General features: G+C 34.3%; 1 protein-coding gene across 5 annotated transcripts in view; it reads right to left on the reverse strand.

Annotated features, from left to right (window-relative positions):
- FMN1 (formin 1) overlaps positions 1-19,395 on the reverse strand; it is a 179,249-nt gene that overhangs the window by 73,236 nt on the left and 86,618 nt on the right. For all 5 annotated transcript variants that reach the window (XM_039705429.1, XM_039705428.1, XM_039705426.1 and 2 more), the window contains 3 exons: positions 17,692-18,458; positions 13,991-14,141; positions 3,794-3,881 (listed from right to left, as the gene is read on the reverse strand). In XM_039705429.1, the coding sequence (XP_039561363.1) occupies positions 3,794-3,881; positions 13,991-14,141; positions 17,692-18,458 (1,006 nt within the window). The remainder of the gene's footprint in view (positions 1-3,793; positions 3,882-13,990; positions 14,142-17,691; positions 18,459-19,395) is intronic.

The following is a 19,395-nucleotide window of genomic DNA, read 5'->3' on the forward strand; positions in this document are numbered from 1 at the left end:
GCAGACCATCTAGTTCATGTGCCCTGACAGCAATCACCACTATGAGACAGTGAAATATTTCCCCAATGTAAAGAAGCAGAACTTCTGGTGCTCTACAATTTTAGCGGCAAAGTGCAGGTACTATGAATGTAGGGAGAGATTTGGGAGAATTACTCTTTTGAACATAAGACATCTAAATTTTATCTACATCCCATTTTCTGTAACTTAAAGCTTTTCATCTGGGCTGCCCCACAATTTTGCCAGTTAACTCTTGAACAAGGATCTCAGTAGCTCATGGAAAGCCGGTACATACACTGCAGAAAGGAGTATTATTATCTGTTGTCCAGTGCACTGCTATTGCCAGCTACTATTTTGGAACTGTCCCAGTGAGACGAATATTGCCCTGTAAAAAGCTGGGACAAGGACTCATACAGTATTTTCACATACAGCTATAATCAGCATTTCCCATTACAAACAAAACTGACACACCTTTCTGTAGAGTGACTTGTAGTATTTCAACAGCAAAACCAGACAAATAGTGTTCATCCACAAGTTTGTCTCTCAAGTGGAGTATTTCAGCTGAACAATGATAGGAAAAGACAAACTGACTGATATGAAATGGACATGACTTCTCTAAGTGTGGATGCTTAAAGCGTACCTAACAAGTGATCTCTGCTATTCCTCATCTCTTTTTATAAAGGTTTTTAAGAAATTTGGAGAAGCAGCCTTAAAAATAATCTCAAAGCTATGTACAATTTGATTACTGCTATTTGTCTTTTCAATATACAGAACCTATATAGCATACTGAATCAGACAGATTTTCTGCCTGCTTCTGCTCAGGAAATGAGTAATATTAATAGCGGCCTAACAAAAAACTTTATTGCCTTCACCAGTGCCAGATTCACCAGTGCTCTCAGAACACCGAAGTACCCGGATTTGTTCTCTCCCACTGAAGAAAAAGCTGAGTATTAGGACAGGTGCAGCATGACAATGTTAACTTTCCCTGTGCATCATATAACATCAACAGTACCCAAAATAATTATTTAGTTTTACACTGTCTTCTCCTTAGACCGTACTCAGAAAAAGTATGGATATAAACTTATCTGCAAAGGATGAACTTCATTCTCTTAAACAAACATGTGTGGAAGATCCCCCTCCTGAAGTGTGGTGGCTGGCACATTATCAAATGCAAACTCAAACATCTGGATGCCAGATATAGTCACTTGCTTGTTTTGCACTGCTGAGTTATCTACAGAATATGCTGTGAAGCTGTGTACTTCAATTTGAAAGGATAATCCTATGGATGCAGAATCTCACACTATTTTAAAGGAAGATGTAATTTTTCTTGTGGTTACTCTTTTGTCTTCTCTAAAATTTTGCATGAATCTGTACGCACAGGGCAGTTAATCTGAGAATTTCTCTACCTGCATTCTATAATTGCTACCTAAGATAGACTAACCAGTACATCACACACAAGAGTGTACATTCATTTCTACATGAATTTACAACAACAAACATGGTCATTAAAGCTTGAAATAAAAATTAGATTTTTTTTCACTTCTGACTTTCTTTTGCTTCAGATTTCTACATTCTCTATTGTAAGTGGTTGAAAGTTATTAACTTTTCCCTGTTTTTCATGTACTGAATTATGCCATGGAAATTGGTGTGAAAAAAAGAGATGACTGCTTAATCTGTATGTTTTTAGAGGTAGCTCTTTGCAACTCTGCTTTAAAAAAAAAAAAGTTGACATTTATGACCCAATGATTACATGCTTTTTTTGGTTAGGTGTTGTCATGCACCATTTAGCATATTATGATTTTTTTTTTATGCAGTGCATTTTTTATTGCAGTCTTCAAATAATTTGTCTGCTGAGAAGTAGGATTGCTCACAGATTTAAATTACACAAAATATTATGGAATAAATTACATTAAAAGAGAAACAAGCATAATTCTAATGTTGTTTTCAGAGTAATATACATTTCTGAAGGTCCTCTATACAGAACAATGTATTCCCTGAGTTTTGTGAACCGGTTTTTCGCCCTAGATAGTCTCTGAACACAGATTTTGCTTAGAATCAGTCAGACTGCCTTGTTAGTATATATTTTTTAAAAAGTTCCACTAATAGTATTCCCAAATCCAGATAGTAGTTCCTAGCTGTTTCCATAAGCAAGAGGCAGCATATTCTATTGCTGCCTTGAGCACCATATGTGGTGACAGGCCAGTCATTTGCTACCTCAGACAAGAAAGGGCGATGAGTTCTAAACTTTTCTTCAGTGACAGCACTTGTTTTGGAGTCTTTCTTCTACCAACACTCTAATTTTCATTAAACTTGTAAGACTACATTAGCTACGTCTACAACTGCAAGTAGTGTAGTCTTTAGAAATGGATTTGTAGACAGCAGCAGTTCACAATATACATGTTTCAGGGAGTTTTAACTATCTCTCATCTGACCCTGGGGAATTTAGACTGCTATACATGGAGACTCATGGCATGCTCCTAAAGCAAATCTTCTCATTTAATTTGCTTCTGAAGCATGTTTGTGCACTTTGAGATTGCTCTGCAATGCAAACACAGCCAAGGGGACAACTGGTACATATGATTCAAAAGTGCACTGCTGACTCAAGTTAAAAATGCTATTGTATATACACCTGAATATTTGCAGTCATTATGTTCTCTTAGATTTGGTATAAATTGACCAGAAGATTTCAAAAGCTACACAAGTACAAGAACAACAGAGAGAGATAGAGATGCTCTATTTTAGTAGAACGTCATGGCATGGAAAATAAAAAGAAAACCAATCTCTGGAGATCCTTAAGAATATTACCCAGTTTTTGTAATAAAGCTTCTATCCTATCCCTGTGCTGCTGACAATTCTGTGAGCAAATTATTTAGACCTTTAGTAATAGCAGTTTTTTTCCATCTCATTCGGATACCTTTCACACAATACTGGCAGAGACGAAGTTATTCCTTCTTTTCCTTATTCCTCTGCATCCCAAGAGACATCTGTAAGCCCTTGTGCTTTTAAAGTGCTAGATGCTCAAAGGCTCTTTTGAAATTAATAATAATCAATGCCAGCAGCATCTCAACACCCTACCCAGTATTTGCATGTGATGGAGGGAAAACAATAGCAAAAAAGGAGACATCAACTTGAGTTGTTCCAGCAGTTGTTTTAAATGGTGAATATTTTCCTTTTCTTAATGTGAAAAAGAAATAAACAATATCCTTAAACAATATCTTTTTAAATCCAGAACATAAGCAGACTCTCAATCACCCCAGTGTTCTCAAAAATCTGTATTTCTCTACAGTTGTATTGGCAAACTCAAATAATTTCTACCAGTAATGGAATTTACAACTGACTAGCCCCATGCTTTGAAAAATGCCATCCAGTAATTCTCTTTCTGATTCTTACATGGTAACATCAGTTTGGGATGTACTTCTTATACTGTTAATGAAGCAAAATATAAATATTAAAAAATACTGACTGCATGTTTGAAGTCTGAAAGATTTATGCATAAGCCCTCCATGTAATTCCTTTTGGTGGACGACTTGCTTTAGAAAAAGCAGGGAACTGCAGGGGAGGAATATGGAAACACTGTACTAAAAGTGCTATGCTAACTGTAAAGGTACAGAAAGAGTTGCACCTAAATTCTAGTTTTTAGGTGAAACTTTTACATAAACTGGAATATATTGGAAGAATGATTCTTCTGGTAGTTTAGAACACTATTCAAAACATATTCTACACTGTCAGAAATTATCTGAGGGCTGTGATAAAGTATCTATGCAAGTACAATACATTAAGTGTAAGAAACACTTACCTTGTTGAATATCCTTCATCTCCAAGTGCAAACTTGATATTAAAATTCCTACAGTTTGAGACCGCTTCCCATCCAGCAATTTGATAATCTAGAAAGGTGATGCAAAATGATCTGAGATCAAGGGAACACTCTACAAAGGATTCAGTCACTTTTATAAAAGAAGCTAATTTGTGAATTTAATTCAATGTTTCTCCAAACATCAAACCCTTTTATTAACTAAATGCGACCGTCATCTTATCTTTGTGCTCTGCACCTTAACAAATGAATTATAAGACTGAATTCTCACCAGGTCTACTAAAGAACATCACCTGTTACTCGTAGGATGCTGTTACACAGGGAAAAAAAAAAAAGGCACATCAAATACTTATCCTGGAATATGTTTTTTCCCCTTTTTTCTTCAAATGACATTTAAGAACTATTAAAGACACCGAGTACATCACAAGTTCCTTAGTTTGTCTGGTAGTTTGTATTTCAGTGTGAACAGGCTTATGTCTATTTTTTCAGCAAAGAATCAATTCCTGACCAAGAAAAATTGAAGAATTGTCTTTTTATGCCCTCTCAACACTACTTCTGGAACACTGGGCACTGTGCAAAGTATTTCTTTTGCTCATGTCTGAATGTGCTTATTCCACACTGTTGACACTCCACAGGGATTTCAGGATTTTTTTCACACTTGGGTACAGATATTTGATAGTATAATATACCGACATTCAGTCTGTAATACTTTCTGATGTCAGTTTAGGGGGAGAAGAAGCAAGAGGAGGAAGGGAAACCTTAATGTTATTTTGGCTGGTTGAAATTACGTATGAAGAAGGGGATCAGTGTTGCTCAGATGCTACAAATGTAAAAAAATAATTTCCCACAATGTCTGGGCTATTGGATTTTGTGATTTTGATTTATTTGGTAAGGAAGATATGACAATAGCACATCACAAAATGCAATACAGACACAAGTTCTTCAAAAATACAAAATGTCCTGATTCAAGCAGATGGCTTACTTCATAGTAGTGATGTACAAAAACTATCAAATATACTAACTCCTATGCAAAATTAAAACTAATAGCTATGTTTTCCCTAAATTCATATTCTTAGTATTTGACTATTTAACCCATATTTCTCCAAATTAAATTTTATTATTTAAATTAAAGGTGGCACTTATATTTGGATATTTAATCATAGTAAGAACTTAAAGCAATTTTTATCCGTTATTCCTAGAATACTTGTATTGATACTCAAATGAGAGACAGTTAACTGAGAAGCTTTATACTAACTCATAAAAATGTTTCCTATCTGTATTTTTTGTGATTTACAAATATTTACCTATGAAAATACTTAGTCACTCACCTACACAAAACTAAAATTTTTGACGAATAGAGGAAAAAAGAGAAATGATACTGACATTTTCACATGAAAATGAGAAGTTAGTATTTAGACTACTGAAATCGGATAATACATGCACAAGTTGGAACAAATGCTCTCTTCAACAAAGATCTGACAGATATTTTAGGTCCCTCTTGTAGGTACTCAATAATAAACTTATGTTAAAGTAGATACTGCATATTTTCTGCCAAATTTGAAAAAAGTCTATCCTGAGAGTTTTTTCTGCCTATATGTATAGCACATATGATGGATATTAAGAAATTAATACTGTAGAAAGTGGTTTTTTTTTTTCCAAATGGCAAAGAATTCAGGCCCTTTATCTCCTGAGTACACAAGCAGACAAGATGATTTTACTCCAAGTTACCTTAAATGAACACTGTGGAAGCATCACATCCTGCTGACTGATTCTTCTGAACTGCTTGGTTTCTCATGGTCATTTCTGAAGCTTTACATGAATTTGCTGAACTCCGCAGCACATTAACTTCTTACAGGGATAATTACAGGTTTGAGCAGTACACAATTTGTACAGCATTCACTGACCTCCAAGCTGACCTTGTTCAGGGCAAATTCACAGGTTGTCATAAACCCCATTAGATATGCCTAGTTTGAGGCAAAACCTTTCCAGACTGCAGCTGTTGTAGACAATACAACATTTGAAATCATTCCATTGAAGTATTTTAAAGTGCTACTATATTCTCCAGATATGATCAAACTAGCTCACATCACTATGCACGACCTCCTCCCTAAACAATTTGTGAGAAAACCCTTAAAGAAAGCCCTATATAATTTTAAAAGTTAAACGAGAGATTAATGATGTAAAATAGCAATTGACTCCATGTTCATATGCATTTTAGACCAATGTACACATGGTCACAATTACCAGGCATCAAGCTAGATGTAGACTACCTGAAATAGCTTCCATCAAGTAACTGAAGGCTAATAATTAATTCATTAGAGAGCAAAAATGGAGGACCATGACAACAGAATAGCTTTCATTGAGCATAAAACTACTTCAAACCCATAGTTATAATGCTAAGTATTAGCATTATACTGGAATTTTGTCACAGATTTTTAGAATCCATGTGGAACTTGAAGGATTTTGCAGTTAAAATATATAACCAGTTGTAAACCAGAGAATTAATTTTCAAAGACACTAACTTTGCCCCAAATAATGGTTATTCTGTCACTAAGGAGGAATTACATTTGTGTGAATTTCAAATAGAAGGAGACACAAAAAAATCAGCACTTTTTCAGTTCAGTAAAAACATAAGGCAAATAAAAAGAAAGTTTGTAAAGACTGTGTTGAACTATTTAGTCTATGCTTTCGAAAGACAAATCACTGATCACCTCTCAGCATATTGGGACTTGCTTGTAGCTGGCAATGACAGGTAAGCAGCTACAAGCCAGCTGACACCAGCTGATGCTGCTGTGCCAGCTGCTTCTCCAAACTATGAATGTATTATTGTAATGGATGCAGCATCTTCTGGCTTAGTGACAAAATTGTGACTGCTGCTGATAATTCATTTACTTCACTGATCCATAGTATTATTTGATTTTTGTTGTTTTTTCCCCTATTTTTAAATGTTAAGTTAGTTGATTTGGTGTACACAAGTGTCTCATCTCTTTCAAGTCTTTATAATCTAATTAAAAAGTGAAAATATACCAAAGCTTGACTATACAAATAAATTATTTTGTCATTCCCATTAGAAGGTGTTTCTCTAATGTAGCCAGAAATGTATTTCATTAAATATTTCATTTCAATGCAGTTCTGTGAAACTGCAATGCCTATATTCTGTCCCGGACACTTACTGGTACTGAAAGCTGAAGAGAATCAGTTTACTTTAGTGATTAAAAGCTTAATCCTTCCTCCTGGTGGTGCATGGATTCCTTCCATAATATTCAAGTTTATTGAGAAAAGTTGTAAGCTAAAAAGCTGGCCTGCATATTACAGCATTTCCCTCCATTCCCACTCACCAACTTCACAGCAAATCAACAGCCTGGACCCATGTTTGGATTGCTGAAACCCTGTTCAAACACAGGAAGAATATCCTGCACAAGAAGCCAAAGTATGTCCCTCAAGCCATTCTGTATAAACACTCCAAGAGTTACCAATGAAATTTCAGAAGCTTAAGACTAGACATTATCTCTCATATTCCTACTGAAGGAGAGCCAAATTTAACTGTTTTCCTTAACATGGGTAAACCATAGCTTTATATTTTTTAAAGTCTATTTACAATTTTATTAGCTTGAAAACACCACTACTTTTAGCCTTTTTCTAAAGTACACACAAATGGCAATTTATCAGGTTCAAATAGGAGGTATGAATGAGCTAGCAAGAAACTTTTCTCAATATCTTTGCTCCTATCAGAACTGCAAAGATTAGACAAACCACAAAACAGATATTTACCCTATGGAAAATTTCTATATTATACATTACTTCAGGGCTTTGTGATAAAAAAGGAATACCAGTTATTTTTCTTAGCACAGCATAAAATATAAAAAGAAAGTGAGAGTGCCTCGGACAAGCACGGACTAGCATTTTACTACTTTTGCTTAAGTTTGAACACTGTTTATTATCTTATGCAGACAGCTGAAGACAATCATTGTGTTTCAACCCTGCAAAGCTTCCAACATTTTCTGCAATATCTGCCCTTCTTGCGGAAACAAAAAATTTATTAATTGTAATTCCTCATTTAGTTAGATGGACAAAAAACTTGCTGACAGGCATATCCCTTTCAGTTAAAAAAATGCAATTCACTCAAAATATTGACACTCTTCGTAAATGAGAACACATGTTAATAATTATGTGAAGTCTGTTAGAGATAATAGACAACAGAAAAGCCATTATCTTTAATGTCCTCCTGCGTCTTTGAAATTATAATCATTGCACTAAAGGGCCAAAAATGATTGATGGACTTTCATTTGGAGCATACACCTGACACAAATTACTTGACATTTACTCTTTTTTTTATGTAAGATGAAGAAAGAGTGGCATCACAAATATCCAACTATCCTGTTTCTTGAAAAAGTATAGAAAATACTTGAGATTTTGAGGATAAATTACTAACAAGTGCTCAAATATATTGGAAAAACTAACACAACGTCAAAATATGTGTTAAATCTAGCAACGGAGCTACGAAACACACATGGAAAAAATTGCAGCAAAGAAATATTTTTTAAATATCACTTTTTCAAGATTACAGATTATCATAGCTTAATACATAATGAATAATGTCTTTTATTTACTTGACTTATATTCAGGTGTATGAATATGAAAGTCGCCCTAAGGGACTTCTGTTTTCCTCCAACAATTTCAAATTCTCCTGCTGCAGATTCAATCACTTCAGAACTATAAAATAACTATGAAATAAATCCCATTCCTTCTGTATATTATTTATATACAGAAGTCTTTGGGAAAGTCAGCAATCATCTCTTCTCCATTTCATGGATATCAACTCCAAACATTTACTGCATTACATTACTTCATGTAAGATTATAACGCATCTAGTCTTAATTAATAAATATTTTTATGAGAGAAGAATTATATTTTTAATGTTTAAATATGTTGCATAGTATTTTGCTCTAATATTGGGATATAACTAACATATTGATCTAGCCAGTAAATTCTCCCAATCAGAAAAAAAACGGATTCTATTCTCAAGACATAATATCAAAACCTCAGAATACTAATTTTTTTCATTATCCACATAATACATAGAACATTAAATGAAGGATTGTATACATGCAGAGAAAATAAATGCACAAGAACAAGAGTTTCCTGCATTATTTCAGAGGTTGTACAGTTGGAAAAAAACCTTAACATTCCTCCAAAGGTGCTACATTTTCCAAAGGGCTGCATGATCAAAGGAGCATGAGCAGCCACACAGTTTGCAGAGCTTCTAAGCCCAAATAAGTATTACCATAACAAACTTCAGGTCTTCAAGTATATATATTTGTGTATTAGAAAGGTATACCTGACCTTCCTTTAACCTATATTGTGTTTACATTGTATCACCATCAAGTGAATGAACTATATTTTACCAAAATAACTTATTATATTTTTAAAAATAAGTAAAATCACCTTTTATGCAGTCCTTTAAGTTGTATTACCATTGCTACTTAGATTCTTAATTTCCCTTCCTTTCTTCCCCCACATACTTGTCAGAAGCCTCTAGAAATCAGGGCAACCCCATTTTCTATCTGGCATGAATGCAACAAATTTGGGAATCATGAAAGCGTTTTTGAAAAAAAGTATAGCTAGCTGTTTCAATCCATAGGACAATGGACAGAAGGTGGACTTTACGTCTTAATTGATTAACAGCATCAAGATGTTGAAAAGGCACTCAAAATGTCATTCACAGCATTTCTGCACTTCAAGACAGTTATCAATTATATGTGTACCCTCTAAACAAACTTTCCTAATGATCTCCAAATACAGAAACACAATTTCCCTAGCCAAAATTCTTCTGCATTCCTTCGGTACCCTTGCTCTTAGAAAGCTTTTCATAATTTTTCTTTGCAGCAGCTGCATGCACTTGATTACACTTAAGCTCTGTGTTCCAATCAACCTTCTCCTTTCTAGACTAAACAATCATAATAATTTGATTCTTTCCTTAGAGACTACTTCACTTTTCATCATTCTGCCTCTTCTTGACTCTTTACAGTGAGCAAATTTTTAATGAAGGCTTGTAGTGCCTAAATGTAGATGCAGTTCTTAACTGAGACATGGCTGAGTAGTGTCTTGCAGGCAATACTTCTTGATCTATCAGAGTTCTGCTTTTCATTTTTTGTATTACCATGATTTGACAGTTCATGTTCCTCTTGTGAGTCACTATAATGTCAAGACTCTTTCTGCTGAGCTATTAATGGTCAGTTAGCCAGCTGCACCCCATCTTATTTTTCAGGTAGCTGAATATTCTTAATCATATTAACCTTGTGGTTAATTGCATTAGCTTTGTGCTTATTTTTGTCTGTCAGACCAGATCTCAGACACATGAAAGCCTTGTGAAGGATCTACTTCAGTACATTTGAAGCTTCGCAAATAGGTGGTGGCTGCAGAGTTAGTATTCTACTATCCAAGAAATAAGTGAAAATACCAAAGTAACTACAACCAGCAGAGAAGTCCACAGAGTCCTCAGTGTATTCTCCTATTTTGACAGTGAGTATACATATGCATGAATATAAATATTATTGATGATATATTGAAATATTATTGACATATTCTAAATATTCATTTTATGAAACATTTATTATATTGTAATTATATAATATATATGAGTATAAATATATATGTATAATATGAATATATACTCAGAAGTTTCCTTTCAGAGCATAACTTGCCAAATAGTACTGGAAAATAGAACAGCCATTCTATTTATGTTAATTACAGAATCAATCAGGTTGAAAAAGTTTTCTGACATAAGTCCAACCTATGACTGAATACTACCATGTCAACCAGACCGTTGCTCTGAGTGCCACAGTCAGTGCTTCTTTAAACACCTCCAGGGATGGTGACTCTGCCACCTCCCTGGAGAGTCCATTCCAATGGCTAATCACCCTTGCTGTGAAGAAATTCTTCCATGTCCAACCTAAATCTCCTTGGAGCAGCTTACATAGGACATTTAGACATTTCTGGCTGTAAATGGCACATGTCTATCAGCTGAGAGTAAAAAAAAAGCAGAGCATACAGTGAATTTTTTAATCTGTATTGCCATACAGTGTCTACTACCTGGAAAAATGGGTAAGAACATAACAAACTGAAATTTCTATAGGCGTTCCACAGAAGCATTCATTTCACAGCCTAAGCATACAGATTATTCCAACCAGTTTCACAACACTAATAATTCTGAGAATAAACTGAGTAATATTGTTTTATTTGGAATTGCAAAAGAGTTAATACCCTCTAATTCAAAAGAAAATCTTACTTCCAATTGAAAAAGGAATTTGACTGTGAGGCACTGATGTAATTCTCATTCAAGGAGCAAAGTATTGAACAATCATGTTTTAACAAGCAGACCTGCACCATCTATTGGTCTGTCATTTCCCTAAATATCAAAGAAGCTGAACTTAGTTTGTACAAGATGTTATGAAATAAGGCATAGTTTGTGCAGAGAAGAGGTTTAGTGCAGGGAGTGAGTCAGTCTTACCAGGTATCATTAAATAAAACAGCTTAACTATTTCAAACACAAACTACAACTTCATCGCTGTATCTATATCTTGCTCTGGAAGGTTTTTTTAGTAAACATGAAAAAGGAATTAATAAGTAAGTATATAATGACATGGCATCAGCTAAATCTGTAATATATGATGAGCCTCATATAAGATTTGTGTTTCTTAATGTCTGTAGAAAGCATCTTTAACCAGGCTATATAATTCCCTATAATGTGACACTGGTACCCTTTTTAAGACCAGACAAACAGAAATTTATGTACTGAAGCAAAGAAAAAGATTCCTGCTAAAACTCTAGTAGATATAATTGTTAGGAAAAAAGCAAGAAACTTTGAGAACCTAAAGAAGCATGAGAAATGAAACCAGTCAAACTGACAGCTTTATATTGATCTACAGAAATTCTGTTATTATCTAACTAATAAATCCTCCTGTAAGTAAATAAATGCCTCTCTACTACTGTATCATTTGCAGCCCACCAGACTGATCCACTGGAGCCAGCCTGCACATATCTGAGCTTTCAGGGAGACAAAGAAAAACACAGGACCATCTAAGAGGGCCAACTGTCTGTAAAAACATTCAGCTGCTACTGTGAGTCATTTAACTGAAAAAGGTGGAAAGAGAGGATACCCTAAAAGAAAATGCTTCTGTACTCAATTAAAAGTTTCTTTAAATTCTAAAAGCAGATTTATTTTTAGTTTTTAATTTGACCAAATGATGTAATTTCGCACTACTGACCATGACTTTTGTAAATTCTACAATTTATCCTACAGTTCCCATGGTTTGTAACACCATCATCACAATCCCATCGGTTTTCCAAACTAAAATCAAGGTAATAGACATAATTCTGAATTTATTTCTAAGAGAATTAATTTTTATATTTTTCCACAGTAATTTAAAGGAACCTATTTCATTTCATTAATTTCAGTAAAATATCCATTATCTTAAAATAGTAAGTTTACATCTAATAACAAAGCAGAATAATTAAAACATTGATAGAAATAAAAAAGATTTCTTTGTATGAAAATACAGTGGTTGCTCACAAAAAATAATGCATATTATTATAACAATATGTTCTGTAAGAATTACCCAATTCTATTTTGGATAAGCCAAAAGAGATCACTAAAAAATCATGCTGCTCGAACAAATAAGTTAGTTTACAAAGTAGCAAGGAAAAAAAAAACCCACAACTTCATCTTTCAGTATAAAGGCCTAATTCTGTACCTAGTTTGCTGTCACCCCCTTGGAGAAGTAGATATACTCCCTTAATTACTGAGATTTTGAAATAAAATGCAACTATTTGTACATATTAATTCCCCATTAAAGTTACAGTGACTAAATTCTTCAAAGTTCTTTAGAAACCTCTATTTCCTATTACATAATTATTTCTGAAAAAAGTAAATTAATGAAATGTAAAAATAAATATTAGAAAGAAGGCATAAGATATGTGACCTAATTGAATTTATGGATACAGCTGCTGCTACATGTCCCATTTACTTCAAGCATTTTTCAAGTAAAATATCTCAAAATACTTTTCACACAGATGTTCATAACCAACATATTTGGTTGATCTGAAACTAACCTAATATTTGAAGGACTGTAAAAATTACTTCTTTGGTGTGTATTTACAAATGCCAGCAGGTCCCCATCCAGGCCCCATTTTTAATTATTTACTTTTAGCATTGCATGAATTTGAGTTTTATAAATTCTACAACCTTATTGATACTTCTAATTAGCTGTTGCATTAAGACACAATACAAGGAATTTATGATCAAAGATGTTCTGAAAGATCTGCAAACCCCAGCATGTACATGTTTCACGTTCTATGTATTATAAAACTGAAGGTAGCAAGCACAGCTCACATGCAAAGTGCCCTCTTGTGGTTCCAAGCAGGTAACCTCAAAGAGATTTAAAACACAGTAGTTTCTGACACATAATCACAGTTTTAGGAAAACAGTAGTGATTATTATTCAGTCCATAATTTTTATGGCAGTAAATACTACTAATAGCATTTGTTTTTCCTGTCTGCACATCCCAACTGGCAAGTGCCAGCTGCCTCTGTAATGGATTGTGTCTGAAGCCGACCGTGTCTGCGCTATGGCAATGACACAGCTACTGCATGTAGCGTTGGCCATTAAAGAAAGACATGACTGTCCTGTCCCTTCCTGACACAACTCCTTTGCTATACTGAAAAAAAATCAGCACTCCTTATTCAAAATGTTTATTTAAATTTTATTTTTCCAATAAAATTAATCCCAGTGGAAGAGAGGTTTGCTGGAGTAATGACAGTGGCTGGAAATACTGGCACTTTCAGATATTATTTAGAACTTTAATTCTATTGTTCTACACAATATGTTTTCTACCTCACTGGAATGTGGAACTTTCATTAGCAAAGGTAAAAGATTTTCCAAGGTAAATCACAGCCCTGCATTCTCAAGCAAGAGAATTGAGATTGAATCAGAAATCCATAGTTTTCTTTCTTGCTCATTCACAAAAAGTTCCAAAAATTAAAAGGGAGTTTTCTCAAAATGAAAGACTAAACAGTACCACACACACAACCCCCCCCCAAACAACAACAACAACAACAAAACACAAAAAAAACCCCAAAAACACCACAAAAACAAACGAACGAACAAAAAGAAACAATAAATACCTTTTTGGCCTTGTTTTTTTTTTCATAAGTCTCTGATAATGGTTTTCTTTTTTCCTGAGTGGTGTCTTTGGAGAATAAATATTCAAACTCAGTAGTGTCAAGTATATCAGGTTCTTCCAGTGATTCCCATAATGTTGGCATAGCAGTTTTCCTATAAAGAAAAAGGTAATAATAAAATTTGTAAACATTATGAGAAACCATAATAGATCTAACCATAATAGATTAAAATCCATGATAGATTTAAACTCAAAGTAACACACAGGGCATTCCTTTCCTGCACCTTGCTCCTGTAAGGAGTCAAAAGTTTTCCTATGAGTTTGTTATTAGTTTGAGCTATGTAGTCCATGTATCAGTCGTAGTGTTACAGTTCTTTGTGCAATAACGGCAGCTTGTGCAAATACACGTCAAGAGATTTCTGCCACTTCAACTAGGATTAGAAGTACTCCAATGTCAGATTTTTTGAGAAATTCCCAGTAATCTATTTAGACCTACAAAAATAAACAATATCAACAAATAGTGAACAAACTTTATTCAAGCATATTTTAAGAGTGTTTGAGGAAATTTGTATAGGACCTGATTTATTTCATGTTATCCACAGATGTTGTATGCTCATATTTATCCTTGTTGTAGTTCTGAGAAACTAGAGTAATTATGTGGCTTATATTTTGGGAGACTAGCCAGTATTCTTCTCCATTCAACCAACTGCCAATTTTAAATGTGGATTATCTTTCCTTCTTTTTTTGCCTTCCAAGACCAGATTTAGTTTTGGATCAGTTAGGAGCTTGTTTACACAATCCTCTAGTTTTATCTGGATTAGGGGAAAATAATATGTAGTGCTACAAACATTGCACATCAATTCTGAGAGGCCCTGTTTCAAAAATTTCAGTGTTTCAGAAAAATATGTGGGACAAAACTTCTGAGTGTTCTTGTCTGTTTATCAGTAGAAGGTGGGACCATGTCTTCCAGCAGATGTCACTAAAAGGCAGTGAAATTATTTGCAATTAAAACCAAGTGAAAAAAACCCACTATAAAATACAAATGGCTGATGTCACTAAACATAGATGTAATATGCAACAAAATGGAATACCTACCAATTCAAAAGGAACAATTTTTTTTTTCAAATTTAGGATTTTTTTTCTACTTAACACTCAACTGTCTACTATCATGAATGTTTAAGGAACTTTTCATTCTTTTCTAATAGCATCTGTTGATGCAATATATTCCACGTCACAGGACATGCTTAGAGCGCCTTTGCTCTTCCTGATATTTGTTCTTGTCCCTGAACCAGGAGAGTTGTGTTAGCAATACTGAAGAACAAAGGATTTTTTTGGGCTCTGCAACAAGAAGTCCTGGATGGCTTCTGCTCTGAGCAGCAAACCCTTGAAGAAATTTCCAGTTCTAATACAGACCATGAAATTGCTGGACCATTACATGTGGTGACCAGCAGTTCATCAGAATGCTATGAATTATCCCTTACTTTGCAAAAGCTTGGTGAACTAGCACTGTCTCAGAAAGAAAACTTTTATTTAATTGATTCAATGGGAAGAATTTCTATAAAGTTTATTTATGGACCAACTATTTATTCACTATGAAACAATTATGCCAAAGAAATACTGGGAAAGTAAAACCAAAATGTTCAAGCCTCCTGGTCTAAAATATTTCAATTCTGAAAATCTTTAATTCTTTTTAATTCTAAAAAACTAAGACTATACTACTGAAATGTCAGTTATTTCTTTGTTTCTGTCAAATATTTTATACAAAAGATTGACATCTTACAATGTTTTATGACACCAGAATAATGGTACTTTCTCATAAAAATAAATTCAGACCTATAAAGTAAATAAAACTCATATTTAAATCCATTTAATTGCAGATATTTACTTAAAATGTATTTAAATCTAATAGAGAAACCTGAAATTAAAATATTATTATAATGTTAAATAATTTAAATAAATACATAATTTATAAAATAATTATTGCAGGATAAATAAACTACAATAAATAATTTCTAAAATGTAGCAGTATATTACAATAATAATATAATAATATAATAATAATAAGTAATATACTGTGTGTATATATTATATAGCACATATAATATTGTGATGCATTATGGCTGTAAGCCATATACAGTAATATAATTTAGCTTATTAAAATGTTTAAATTTAGCATCTTGGTAACTGCTGCTAGGCTAACATAATTTTGAACACAGACAATAATGATTTGAACTTTAAGACCCAAATAATAATGTAATTTCATTACTTGCATTAACAAGGGAGCTGAATTAAGGAACCTATCTTCATTAAAATAAAACAGTCTGTCACTTAAGCATCCCCCAAAAATACTTTTTGATCCATCCCTCCTAATGAGCTCTATATTACAGTAATAAACACAAGAAGGAAAGTCAGAATCAGTCAAATCCAAAAAGAGCAGCTGAGTAACTGTGGCAGTAAGGTATTAATGCTGGGTCAGAAAGCGTGTCTGGGAGAACTGCTTTTCCCTGTCAGCTGAATAAACAGGCAGCATAAACAAAGATTTCAAAAAACCTGACCAAAAATTGTTTATTTATGCCTGTTCGCCAAATGACCCCTTACAAACGAATCAATAAAACACTGTATTTTGTAGTAACTTTGGATTTGATAGAACTGAATACACTACTAGAATACTGTTACAGAACCACAGAATGACCTGGGTTGAAAGAACCTTGAAGATCATCTCATTGCACCCCCTTGCCATGGGCAGGGACAACCTGCACTAGACCAGGCTGCGCAGGGCCCCATCCAATATGGACTTGAACACTTGCAGCTCCTCTTGGAAACCTTGGAAACCCTTCAGTGCCTCACCACCCTCATAGTAAAGAATTTCTTCCTTACATTTTACTTAATTCTACCTCCTCTATTCCACAGATTTTCCTGATACTGGGAGTTGCCCCAGCTGAGGTGTAGGACCTTGCACTTGGCCTTGTTTGCAGCCCCCCAATTCAAGCATATCAAGGTCCCTCTGGATGGCATCCCTCCCTCAAACACATCTGTGATTCTATCCCTGCACTAAATCACAGTAAGGTGGATATTCTTTTTAAAATTTTATATCTTTTTTTTTTAAAGCTGTAGAGGTCTCCATCAGTACTGATATTTGTCCATAATGGACACTTCATGCTACAGGTTGCTGAGCTGCATATATTTACACATATGCTTAATTCTTCCTGCTGTGACAGAATTATGCACAGACATTAGGTTCCAGTTTAACTGTTTCCAGTTTCTAGAACTGGAATCATAGAGGATGACACAACAGAGTTCTCTGGAGAAAGGATCACGAAGTGACTGGAAAGCAAAAATAAAACTAAATTCTCACCTGACCAAAATTTAAGATTTCAATTCTAACTCAAACACAGACTTAATTTTAAGAAAAAAAATCTTTCAAATATCTTGGCTACCCTTTTTCATTTTAGTGCTAAATCTGGGAAGCACCCTATCACTATGGTTATCCATGCAGTGCCTGAATTATTGGGGAAAAATGCCCAAATAAAACATGTTTTTATTATGATTCAAAAGGGTTTAATTTATAATACATATAATTTTAAGTTAAATATAATATTTTACAACAACTTATTTTTTCAGACTTCTAGAACTGATTCAGGTTTTTTTCTAGAATTATGTCTCTGCACTGACCTGTGAGTAGCAACTCTAAGTAAATATATTTACCTGTTATCTTGCAATTGTATTCGTGTCCAGTACAAAGGCTTCATGGGACGGCCAGGTTCAATGGCAGGTTTTCGAGGACCTTGGTTTGAAGATAAAGTGCTATTAAAAAAGAACCCAGGCCCAGGAGGTGGAGGGGGTGGAGGTAACCCAGATCCAGGCAGTGGAGGAGGAACAGGAGGTCCCAGCCCTGGAAGCGGTGGTGGTGGTGGTGGTGGTGCTTGAAAATTCCTACAGCCTTCAGAAAGTGGAGGCGGCAGTGGTGGACCAGATCCAAAGTGAGATGTCAGTGAAGTCGGTCCCATTGGCAAAGGTGGTGGTGGAGGAACTACAGTGGACAGGGAAGAATCAGCAAGGGGAGGAGGTGGTGGTGGTGGTGGAGGAGGCAGCATTTGTTTTGGTTGACAAGACAAGACACTTTCTGACGACTGTACATTGTAATTGTCCTTATTTTCACTTTGGGCAGATATACTATGTGTCAAAGAAGAAATATTAAGCTTTTTGGGTACTATTTGGTTATTTTTCACAGCTCTGTTTTCTTCTTCACTAGGCTTTATGAAAGTCTCTCTGTCAGTCTGTATACATACATTTCGGTATGCCTTTGGTGGGTTATCATCTTCAGTAGAAACACCAATATCCTTTGCTTTTTCATTTCTTCTGTTTAATTTATTATCAAGTTCATTCTTCAGACGTGCAATGGTTTCCTCAAGCTGAGCAGTTGAGACAGCATGTTCTCCACGGATATGGAATACCCTGAGTTCAAACTGAGACTGGAGAGCAACAAGAAAAGAAACTCTTAGTGTAAATATTTTTTGAAGTTTATTTTGTAGTCCATTAAAAATCTTCACATTTAAACTATGTTCTTAATCAAAGTGGGAAACACTCCTCTTTCCCAGTTCTAAATGGTTTTATCACAAGCTATTACATAATTGGACAATTACTAATCTTTAAAGAAATGAAAGCAGGGGGTGTTTCAACAAAATATATTTTGTAAGTGAAAATCCAGAACATCAATTTGGGCAAATTTTAAGTTGTACATTATCTTTAGCAGACTTATCAGATTTAATTGAATGCAATAATTAATAGGTATATTATGGAAAAAAGGTACCTTTTTCAAATGTTATTCTATTTAATGACATGAGTTTATTGCTTATTTCATTTCATATATATGTCATATATACATAAATAGACAGATAACATGTTAGGAAGTAAAAAATAGATTAAACACAATGGAGGTTGAAATTCATTCAAGAGAAACATTAAATGAAGTAATATCTCAATCTATTAAGTGTTATCATCAATAAAATTCACAGAGGTAGACATAAATTATTCAAGTTTATTTCTGCTATTAGATTTCAATTTCATTTCTTCCAGATGTGTTTTAATCTACAATTCAGGAAAATAAACATTAGAACCAAGAGAATCAAGAGGATTTCACTGGATAATTAAGTAAGGAAAAACCCCCACTTTTCGTACGATATGTCAGAAAGACACAAAACATTTGGCACAGAAATAGTTCCTTTAAAAATCCAATACAATCAAATACTGCTATTCCAGGTAATTAGGTCCCTACAAGTTATTTTCTATTATGCCATGATACTATCAGGCAGCTGGCTGATATTACCATGATTCTTTGCACGGCAATGACTCCTGAAAAAGAGTTTTTCATGGTTCTTTCAGGATCCCTCTACAAAAGGGAAGCCAACC

This window comes from Passer montanus, unplaced genomic scaffold (assembly GCF_014805655.1).
Source record: "Passer montanus isolate IOZ18808 unplaced genomic scaffold, ASM1480565v1 scaffold18, whole genome shotgun sequence".
In the NCBI taxonomy this organism is placed as follows: Eukaryota; Metazoa; Chordata; class Aves; order Passeriformes; family Passeridae; genus Passer; species Passer montanus.